Here is an 11,472-nt window from a genome sequence, read left to right as displayed (position 1 = left end):
CTCATGGCTTGTTTTTTGCTCCGACATGCACTGTCAACTGATGGACCTTAGACAGGTGTGTGCCTTTCCTAATCATGTCCAATCAATTTAGTTGTAGAAACATTAAGGATGATCAATGGAAACAGGATGCACCTGAGCTCCATTTCGAGTCACATAGCAAAGAGTCTGAATACGTAAAACGTAAATAAGGTATTTTGTATTTTTTGGGCACACAAAACATTTTTTTTGCTTTGTTATTATGGTGTATTAATAAGGAAAATGTTTAATCCATTTTAGAATAAGGCTGTAACGTAATAACATGTGGGAAAAGGGAAGGGGTCTGAATACTTTCAGAATGCACTCCATGCTCCTTATTTAATGGATTTGATATGATAGAACATTTTGTAAAATTGTATCAGTATAACATGAAGTGACCAAGTCTAGTATTACACCAAAACTCCTGGTAAGGTTTTGCTGTTTACTCCCCTTGAAATAAACACTTTAACCTCTAGAATTAAAACCATACATATGCTTTATTTCAATAAAATACACAATGAATTGAAATGGATTTAAGTTATCTAATCCTTTGCTCATGATTCTCCTCAAACACTTATGTTGAAAAGGTCTGTACATCAGTGATTCACAAGGAGACAGAGTCCCAACGTCATTCTAACATAACAGTGACGTTAGTCATGTTGCTTTCTAACATTACTGCAACACTTCTGTAACCAAAATGTTTCATTATCCTCATGGTGTTGCTCTAACGTTACCATACAATTGTTGTCCAACCTTACAGTAACAATTCCTTTCCAGCAGTGTCACGTCTCTGTACAGAAGATCTACAATATGTACAGTAACTTCCTGTGCCAGGCCCAATCAGAGTAAAGCCTTACACACGCTGTCCAAGCAAATATCCCCTACACACTGTCCAATCAAAGTAGCCTTACACAATGTGCATCAGAAAGAAAAACTAGAAAATCTAAATCAGTTATTAATGAGAAGAGAGGAGCCACCAGAGAGAGCGGAGCGTGGGAGAGAGAGAGCGGGGCGTGGGAGAGAGAGAGCGGGGCGTGGGAGAGAGAGAGCGGGGCGTGGGAGAGAGAGAGCGGGGCGTGGGAGAGAGAGAGCGGGGCGTGGGAGAGAGAGAGCGGGGCGTGGGAGAGAGAGAGCGGGGCGTGGGAGAGAGAGAGCGGGGCGTGGGAGAGAGCGGGGCGTGGGAGAGAGCGAGAGAGGGGCGTGGGAGAGAGCGAGAGAGAGAGCGGGGCGAGAGAGAGCGAGAGAGCGGGGCGAGAGAGAGCGAGAGAGCGGGGCGAGAGAGAGCGAGAGAGCGGGGCGAGAGAGAGCGGAGCGAGAGAGAGCGGAGCGAGAGAGCGGAAGCGAGAGAGCGGAAGCGAGAGAGAGCGGAAGCGAGAGAGAGCGGAAGCGAGAGAAGCGGAAGCGAGAGAGAGCGGAAGCGCAGGAGAGCGGAAGCGAGGAAGCGAGAGCGGAGCGCAGGGGAGCGGAGCGGGAGCGGAGCGAGAGCGGAGCGCGGGAGAGCGGAGCACGGGAGAGCGAGAGCGGAGCGCAGGAGAGCGAAGCGAGAGAGAGAGCGGAGCGCGGGAGAGCGGAGAGAGAGAGAGCGGAGCGCGAGAGAGCGAGAGGAGCGCGGGAGAGCGAGAGGAGCGCGGGAGAGCGAGAGGAGCGCGGGAGAGCGAGAGGAGCGCGGGAGAGCGAGAGGAGCGCGGGAGAGCGAGAGAGAGCGCGGGAGAGCGAGAGAGAGCGCGGGAGAGCGAGAGAGAGCGCGGGAGAGCGAGAGAGAGCGCGGGAGAGAGCGGAGCGCGAGAGAGAGAGGCGCGCGGGAGAGCGAGAGAGAGGCGCGCGAGAGAGAGGCTCGCGGGAGAGCGAGAGAGAGAGAGAGGCGCGCGAGAGAGAGGGAGCGAGAGCGGAGCGTGGGAGAGAGGGAGCGTGGGAGAGAGCGAGAGCGGAGCGTGGGAGAGAGAGAGGGAGAGCGCAGCTTGGGAGAAAGAGCGAGAGTGGGGGAGAGCCGAGCCACCGGAATGTGGGGGAGAGCCACCGGAATGTGGGGGAGAGCCACCGGAATGTGGGGGAGAGACGAGGCTCCTTTTCAAATACATGTTTCAGATGAAAAGAGGGATGAGAGAAGTAAAGAGGAGCATGCAGCCACTGGAGATACAACACAGTGCAGTGTTCAGGTTACTGACCTACAGTCAGCTCTCCAGGACCAGGGAGAGAGAGCACTGAATTAGTCCCTGGGAGGAGTGGGGGGCAGTGTGTACGTCTGTGTGTATGTCTGGTTACATGGACCCTGGGAGTGTGTGTGTGTGTATGTCTGGTTACATGGACCCTGGGAGTGTGTGTGTGTGTGTATGTCTGGCTACATGGCCTTACAAACAGTGTGCGTGTATTAGTATGTATTTCTGTTGCATGGCCCCTGGGAGTGTGTGTCTAAGTGTATACTCCCTAGTGGAGTGGGCAGGTAGTTAGAGGCCCAGTCTTTAGGGGGCAGCAGCCTCTTGAGGGGAGGCAGAAGGGGTATCATGGTGAATGGAGACCACTCCAGAGGACTTGAACTTGGGCAGGTGGAGGCCAAACTTGTTCTCCACGCCAGCGAAGGTGGCCGTAGCCAGACGGTAACCGCCCACGTGGTCAGCACTGACCGGAGGAAGCTCCGAGATACGAGACTTAGGAGTGGGCTCAGACCCTGACGGACGACTGGAGAGAGAAAGATAGACAAATGGGAGACATTGTATAATAACTTGCGTTATAACAGTGGGGAGTGTGTGTGCGTGTGTGTGTGTGTGTGTACTTACTGCCCTCCGAAGTCCACATTTAACCACCTCTGTAGGAGCTCATAGGTCACCAGAGTCACCCCAAACTGAGGAGAGGATCGACACATACGAGCTGGGGAGATAGACAGAGAGTAAGCAAATTCCCATTTCTACACACACACACACACACACACACACACACACACACACACACACACACACACCTCCAGCTCCCTTCCACAGTGCTCTGAATCCCTCCTCATGCATGATTTTCCTGAAGCAGTCCGTGACTCCAGTGTAGGTGGTCTGTCCCGCCCTCGCTGCTACCTGCAGGCGCGTCTTGATGACATCAGCAGGCGTAACCAGGGAGGCAGCAGGGATACCTGGGAAATGGAGTCAGAAAGGGTATCACCTGTGGCTATGACTGTGTTTGACAGTCAAATAAAATGGAATTGAATTGTATCTCTGGGTAGGTGTGTGTGTAGTGCGTGTGTACCGCCGATGGCTCCAGCAGCTAACAGCTGTAATGCGCCCAGTCTTCCCTGTTCGTCGGCGAACTGAGCCTTGGTGTGGGCGTACACTGGGAAGAAGATGGCTGAGAAAGGGATGTCTCTCAAGAAACACGCTTTAGCACCCTACACACACAAAGGGTAAGTGACAGACATTTTCAATCACAAGGCCCTTGTTTCCCAAAATACAAGCACAATGCCACCAGACGTAATGGTCAAACACACACCTTGTAGAGGCCGAACAAGCCGAGGTCTCGGATGACACTGAGGGCGCTGATTCTGGGTCCTGTGGTGATCTCTCCTGCCACCTGCAATCTGATCTTAACTATCTCCAGCGGGTTAGTAAAGACCACCTGGGAACCCCCTGCCTGCAGAGAGAGAGACATAGGGGACATGAGGAAGGGAGGGTTGCTACCACAGCCTCCCATTTAAGTAGGATTAGGTGGAATAGAATGGGTGGGGTTTAGGGTTGGGAAGTTTGAGTGAGATGGAACAGACTTGTTAACGTGCCGCTGTGCGGTTTGTTGCTAACGTTTGGTGCTGCAAGCCCAGCTTCAGACGCAATCGTTAGACAAGGGTAAGTTAAGTGTAGGAAAGGATGAAACAGCGTCTGTGCCACCAGTAAGTACAGATAGTAGTATATATCCCCTCACACAGTCCCCACAGCCAGACAACTTCCTCATGGCTTCTGGAGGGAAATGCTTTAGGAATGCTCAACCGGTGTCGCTCATTCAGCCAACAGAAACGTTCAACCGGTTCTCCCCATTAAGCAACGAGTCAGAGTCTTCTCTGGTCTCTCCTCCATCCGTTACAGGGTCTGAGACGCCGAAGCCTCCCACCATTAGCTCTGACAAATTGAAAACCCTAGTCATTGGTGACTCCATTACCCGCAGTATTGGACTTAAAAAGAATCATCCAGCGATCATACACTGTTTACCAGGAGGCAGGGCTACCGACGCCAAGGATAATCTGAAGATGGTGCTGGCTAAGGCTAAAACTGACGAGTGTAGAGAGTATAGGAATATTATTATCCACGTCGGCACCAACGATGTTAGGGTGAAATAGTCAGAGGTCACCAAGCACAACACAGCTTCAGCGTGTAAATCAGCTAGAAACATGTGTCGGCATCGAGTAATTGTCTCTGGCCCCCTCCCAGTTAGGGGGAGTGATGAGCTCTACAGCAGTCTCTCAACTCAATTGCTGGTTGAAAACTTTTCTGCCCCTCCCAAAAGATAGAATTTTTAGATAATTGGCCCTCTTTCTGGGACTCACCCACAATCAGGACCAAGTCCACTCCTCCCTAGCTGGGGGGGGGGGGGCTCTCATCTTATCTATGAACATAGAGAGAGCTCTAACTCCTCTAGCTCCACAATGAAATAGGGTGCAGGCCAGGCAGCAGGTTGTTAGCCACCCTGCCAGCTTAGTGGAATCTGCCACTAGCACAGTCAGTGTAGTCAGCTCAGCTATGCCCACTGAGACCGTGTCTGTGATCTAGGTTGGGCCAAACTAAACATGGAGGTGTTCGCCTTAGCAATCTCACTGGAATAAAGACCTTTGTGATATCTCACATCTCAAAATAGGGCTACTTAATGTTAGATCCCTAACTTCCAAGGAAATAGTCAATGATCATAATCTTGATGTGATTGGCCTGACTGAAACATGGCTTAAGCCTGATGAATTTACTGTTAAATGAGGCCTCTCCTCCTGGTTACACTAGTGACCATATCCACCGCACATCCCACAAAAGGCAGAGGTGTTAATAACATTTACGATAGCAAATTTAAATTTCCCCCCCAAAAATGACTGGGTTTTCATCTTTTGAGCTTCTAGTCATGAAATCTATGCAGCCTACTCAATCACTTTTTATAGCCACTGTTTACAGGCCTCATACAGTGTTCTTCACTGAGTTCCCTGAATTCCTATCGGACCTTGTAGTCATGGCAGATAATATTCACATTTTTGGTGACTTTAATATTCACATGGAAAAGTCCACAGACCCACTCCAAAAGGATTTCGGAGCCTTCATTGACTCAGTGGGTTTTGTCCAACATGTCTCCGGACCTACTCACTGCCACAGTCGTACTCTGGACCTAGTTTTGTCCCGTGGAATAAATATTGTGGATCTTAATGTTTTTCCTCATAATCCTGGACTATCGGACCACTATTTTATTACGTTTGCAACCGCAACATATAATCTGCTTAGACCCCAACCAAGGATCATCAAAAGCCGTGCTATAAATTCACAGACAACCAAAAATATTCCTAGATGCCCTTCGAGACTCCCTCTCCCTACCCAAGGACGTCAGAGTATAAAAATCGGTTAACCACCTAATTGAGGAACTAAATTGAACCATGCTTAATACCCTAGATGCAGTCGCACCCCTAAAAACAAAAAACATTTGTCATAAGAAACTAGCTCCCTGGTATACAGAAAATACCCGAGACCTGAAGCAAGCTCCTAGAAAATTGGAATGGAAATGGCGCTACACCAAACTGGAAGTCTTCCGACTAGCTTGGAAAGACAGTACCGTGCAGTATCGAAGAGCCCTCACTGCTGCTCGATCATCCTTTTTTCCAACTTAATTGAGGAGAATAAGAACAATCCAAATTGTATTTTTGATACTGTCGCAAAGCTAACTAAAAAGCAGCATTCCCCAAGAGAGGATGGCTTTCACTTCAGCAGTGATAATAAATTCATGAACTTTGACGAAAAGATCATGATCATTAGAAAGCAAATTACGGACTCCTCTTTAAATTTGCTTATTTCTCCAAAGCTCAGTTGTCCAGAGTCTGCACAACACTGCCAGGACCTAGGATCAAGGGAGACACTCAAGTTTTGTAATTCTTGACACATTGATGAAAATAGTCTTGGCCTCTAAACCTTAAAGCTGCATACTGGACCCTAAATTACTGAGAGCTGCTTCCTGTGCTTGGCCCTCCTATTTTTATATAATGAACAGCTCCCTATCCACCGGATGTGTGCCAAACTCACAAAAAATGAAAATGGCAGAAATAAAACCGCTTGAAAAAGCCCAACCTTGACCCAGAAGAAACAAAAAACTAAAAATCAGCCTATATCAAATCTCCCATTCCTCTCAATAAAAAATAAAAAAAAAAGAAGCTGTTGCTCAGCAACTCACTGCCTTCCTGAAAACAAACAATGTATACGAAACACTTCAGTCTGGTTTTAGACCCCATCATAGCACTGAGACTGCACTCGTGAAGGTGGTAAATTACCTTTTAATGGCGTCAGACCAAGGCTCTGCATCTGTCCTTGTGCACCTTAACCTTAGTGCTGCTTTTGATACCATCGATCACCACATTCTTTTGGAGAATGGTCTACACGGACAAGTTCTGGCCTGGTTAGATCTTATCTGTTGGAAAGATATCAGTTTGTCTCTGTGGATGGTTTGTCTTCTGACAAATCAACTGTAATTTTCAGTGTTCCTCAAGGTTCCGTTTTAGGACCGCTATTGTTTTCACTATATATTTTACCTCTTGGTGATGTCATTCGGAAACATAGTGTTAACTTTCACTGCTATGGGGACGATACATAGCTGTACATTTCGATGAAACATGGTGAAGCCCCAAAATTGCCCTCCTGGAAGCCTGTGTTTCAGACAGAAGGAAGTGGGTGGCAGCACATTGTTTACTTTTCAACTCAGACAAAACAGAGATACTAGTTCTAGGTCCCAAGAAACAAAGAGATCTTCTGTTGGATCTGACAATCTTGATGGTTGTACAGTCATCTCAAATAAAACTGAAGGACCTCCGCGTTACTCTGGACCCTGATCTCTCTTTTGACGAACATATCAAGAATATTTCAAGGATAGCTTTTTTTCCCCATCTTCGTAACATTGCAAAAATCTGAAAGTTTCTGTCCAAAAATTATGCAGAAAATGTATCCATGCTTTTGTCACTTCTAGATTAGACTACTGCAATGCTCTACTTTCAGGCTACCCGGATAAAGCACTAAATAAACTTCAGTTAGTGCTAAACACGGCTGCTAGAATCTTGACTAGAACCAACAAATTTGATCATATTACTCCAGTGCTAGCCTCTCTACACTGGCTTCCTGTTAAGGCTAGGGCTGATTTCAAGGTTTTACTGCTAACCTACAAAGCATTACATGGGCTTGCTCCTACCTATCTCTCCGATTTGGTCCTGCCGTACATACCTACACGTACTCTACGGTTACAAGATGCAGGCCTCCTTACTGTCCCTAGAATGTGGGGGAGATCTTCGTGGGCTATACTCGGCCTTGTCTCAGGGTAGTAGGTTGGTGGTTGAAGATATCCCTCTAGTGGTGTGGGGGCTGTACTTTGGCAAAGTAAGTGGGTTTATATCCTGCCTGTTTGGCCCTGTCCGGGGGGTATTGTCGGACAGGGCCACAGTGTCTCCCGACCACTCCTGTCTCAACCTCCAGTATTTATGCTGCAATAGTTTGCGTTGGGGGGCTAGGGTCAGTCTGTTATAGCTGGTGTATTTCTCCTGTCTTATCCGGTGTCCTGTGTGAATTTAACTATGCTCCCTCTAATTCTCTCTCTCCTCTCGGAGGACCTGAGCCCTAGGACCATGCCTCAGGACTACCTGGCCTGAAGACTCCTTGCTGTCCCCAGTCCACCTGGTCATACTGCTGCTCCAGTTTCAACTGTTCTGCCTGCGGCTATGGAACCCTGACCTGTTCACTGGACGTGCCACCTTGTCCCGGACCTGCTGTTTTGGACTCTCTACCGCACCTGCTGTCTCTAATTCTGAATGATCGGCTATGAAAAGCCAACTGACATTTACTCCTGAGGTGCTGACCTGTTGCACCCTCTACAGCCACTGTGATTATTATTATCATCATCATCATCATCTCATCTGACCCTGCTGGTCATCTATGAACGTTTATAACAGAACATGGCCAAGATGTTCAATCTCCACCCGTCACAGCCAGCAGAGGACTGGCCACCACTCATAGCCTGGTTCCTCTCTAGGTTCTGGCCTTTCTAGGGAGATTTTCCCTAGCCACCGTGCTTCTGCATTGCTTGCTGTTTGGGGTTTAAGGCTGGGTTTCTGTACAGCACTTGTGTGACATCGGCAGATGTAAAAAGGGCTTTATAAATACATTTGATTGATTGATTGACCAGTCTTACTCACACAGGCTCCAGCCAGCACCTCAGCAGCAAAGGGAATGGTGTCGCCTTTACCGGTGAACTTATCTCTCACAAAGTCATTCACCTACAGGGAGAGGGGGTACAGAGAGAGCGGGAATCAGCAGAGATACTACAGAGGGAATAGCCAGGAACGTCTTAGAAAGAATTTAGTGTTAATTAAGGATTCACCTCCATAGTGATTGGCTGAGTGAACTGGAGGGGGAGGAGTTTGACTCACTGTGAGTTTGATGGCCTTCTCTGGAGCCACGCCTATGAGCTGGGGAAGAAGACCTGGAGAGCACCATGGGAGACTGAGTCCACATATGACATGAACCACATCTCACGATGACTAGTTTCTCAGGGTAGAAGGAGAGAAGGGAGGAGAAGAGTGCAGGGATGAGAATGAAGGGGAAAATTAAAAGGACAAAGGAAGAAGTGAATGGACGGATGCAGGTTTAGTGTTGCAGTGTGGGTGAGCCAACACTAGATGGGAGCCTTCAGTCCTTTTCCCACCAACAGAAGAGAGAGCAGGAGGAGGAAAGCAGTAAATATAAACTCAGCAAAAAAAGAAACGTCCCTTTTTCAGGACCCTGTCTTTCAAAGATAATTTGTAAAAATCCAAATAACTTCACAGATCTTCATTGTTATGGGTTTAAACACTTTCCCATGCTTGTTCAATGAACCATAAACAATTAATGAACATGCACCTGTGGAACGGTCATTAAGACACTGAGGTCACAGTTATGAAAACTTAGGACACTAAAGAGGCCTTTCTACTGACTCTGGAAAAACACCAAAAGAAATATGCCCAGGGTCCCTGCTCATCTGCGTGAACGTGCCTTAGGCATGCTGCAAGGAGGCATGAGGACTGCAGATGTGGTTGGGCAATAAATTGCAATGTCCGTACTGTGAGACGCCTAAGACAGCGCCACAGGGAGACAGAACGGACAGCTGATCGTCCTCGCAGTGGCAGATTACATGTAGCAACACCTACACAGGATCGGTACATTCGAACATCACACCTGCGGGACAGGTACAGGATGGCAACAACAACTGCCCGAGTTACACCAGGAACACACAATCAGTGCTCAGACTGTCCGCAATAGGCTGAGAGAGGCTGGACTGAGGGCTTGTAGGCCTGTCTGGTCAGGACGTGCCTTACAACATCACAGGAAACAATGTCGCCTATGGGCACAAACCCACCGTCGCTGGACCAGACAGGACTGGCAAAAAGTGCTCTTCACTGACGAGTCGCAGTTTTGACTCACCAGGGGTGATGGTCGGATTCGCGTTTATCATCGAAGTAATGAGTGTTACACCGAGGCCTATACTCTGGAGCGGGATCAATTTGGAGGTGGAGGGTCCGTCATGGTCTGGGGCAGTGTGTCACAGCATCATCGGACTAAGCTTGTTGTCATTGCAGGCAATCTCAATGCTGTGCGTTACAGGGAAGACATCCTCCTCCCTCATGTGGTACCCTTCCTGCAGGCTCATCCTGACATGACCTTCCAGCATGACAATGCCACCAGCCATACTGCACGTTCTGTGCGTGATTTCCTGCAAGACAGTAATGTCAGTATTCTGCCATGGCCAGCGAAGAGCCCGGATCTCAATCCCATTGAGCACGTCTGGGACCTGTTGGATCGGAGGGTGAGGACTAGGGCCATTCCCCCCAGAAATGTCCGGGAACTCGCAGGTGCCTTGGTGGAAGAGTGGGGTAGCATCTCACAGCAAGAACTGGCAAATCTGGTGCAGTCCATGAGGAGATGCACTGCAGTACTTAATGCAGCTGGTGGCCAGATACTGACTGTTACTTTTGATTTTGATTTTTTTCCCTTTGTTCAGGGACACATTATTCAATTTCTGTTAGTCACATGTCTGTGGAACTTGTTCAGTTTATGTCTCAGTTGTTGAATCTTGTGGTGTTCATACAAATATTTACACATGTTAAGTTTGCTGAAAATAAATGCAGTTGACAGTGAGAGGACGTTTTTTTTTCTGCAGAGTTTAGGTAAAAGAAGAGCAGGATATGAAAAAAATGTGGACCAGGAGAAAAGAGTGGAGGAGACAGGGATGGAAATAGAGATAAAGAGCAGAATGGATAGTGGGGAAAACAGCAGCCAAGAAGGGAAGAAGAGCGATCAGGAGAGCAGCCATGAGGGGAAGAAGAGCGATCAGGAGAGCAGCCATGAGGGGAAGAAGAGCGATCAGGAGAGCAGCCATGAGGGGAAGAAGAGCGATCAGGAGAGCAGCCATGAGGGGAAGAAGAGCGATCAGGAGAGCAGCCATGAGGGGAAGAAGAGCGATCAGGAGAGCAGCCATGAGGGGAAGAGGTGTCTGTCCGTACCTCTGTAGAAGCCAAAGAAGCCTTCATAGCGCAGCACCTTCTTGGCACAGTCAAAGCTGTTCTTGTACATCAGTTCTCCTACGAACGAGCCTGTACTCCTCTGGTTCTGCATCCTGGTCTTGACCAGGTCTATAGGATACACCGCCGTGGCTCCCGTAGCTACACACACACAGTCTTGTTTTACTAACCTTGTGGGGACACAGTTGATTCCTATTCAAAATCCTATTTTCGCTAACCCCAAAACCTAACCTTAACCCTAAACCTAACCTTCAACAAGCAAGCCTAATTGTTTTTATTTTTGGTTGTTGTATTTTACCCCCTTTTTCGATCTCGTCTCATTGCCGGCCTGCCACAAGAGCGCGATGAGCCAAGTAAAGCCCCCCGGCAAAACCCTCGCCTAACCCATATGAAGCTGGGCCAATTGTATGCTGCCCTATGGGACTCCCGATCACGTCCGGTTGTGATACAGCCCGTGATCGAACACGGGTCTGTAGTGACGCACCTAGCACTACTTTGCAGTGCCTTAGACCACTGCACCACTCGAGAGGCCCACTAATTTAAACCCCAGTTGGTAGAACTTCTGTTCCATTTAATATGCTATAGTTAAATTATTCTATAGTAAAACATGTCCGTCGACATACACAGAAGATTTGAACCATCTCAATATGAGCTTCTAAGTGTGCTATTGAAACTGGAAATATTTAAAATGTACCATCCCTTACCATAAACCT

At 48.2% G+C, this 11,472-nt stretch overlaps 1 protein-coding gene across 1 annotated transcript in view; it reads right to left on the bottom strand.

Annotated features, from left to right (window-relative positions):
- Positions 1–2,260: 2,260 nt before the first annotated feature.
- slc25a12 (solute carrier family 25 member 12) overlaps positions 2,261–11,472 on the bottom strand; it is a 40,633-nt gene continuing 31,421 nt past the window's right edge. The window contains exons 11-18 of the mRNA XM_014140890.2: positions 10,742–10,900; positions 8,633–8,685; positions 8,399–8,479; positions 3,484–3,624; positions 3,244–3,382; positions 2,972–3,130; positions 2,790–2,880; positions 2,261–2,691 (exon numbers count right to left, since the gene is read on the bottom strand). Coding sequence (XP_013996365.1) covers positions 2,475–2,691; positions 2,790–2,880; positions 2,972–3,130; positions 3,244–3,382; positions 3,484–3,624; positions 8,399–8,479; positions 8,633–8,685; positions 10,742–10,900 — 1,040 coding nt within the window. The 3' untranslated portion in view covers positions 2,261–2,474. The remainder of the gene's footprint in view (positions 2,692–2,789; positions 2,881–2,971; positions 3,131–3,243; positions 3,383–3,483; positions 3,625–8,398; positions 8,480–8,632; positions 8,686–10,741; positions 10,901–11,472) is intronic.

This window comes from Salmo salar, chromosome ssa14 (genome assembly GCF_905237065.1).
Source record: "Salmo salar chromosome ssa14, Ssal_v3.1, whole genome shotgun sequence".
Classification (NCBI taxonomy): domain Eukaryota; kingdom Metazoa; phylum Chordata; class Actinopteri; order Salmoniformes; family Salmonidae; genus Salmo; species Salmo salar.
This window is presented reverse-complemented; position numbering and strand designations above follow the sequence as displayed.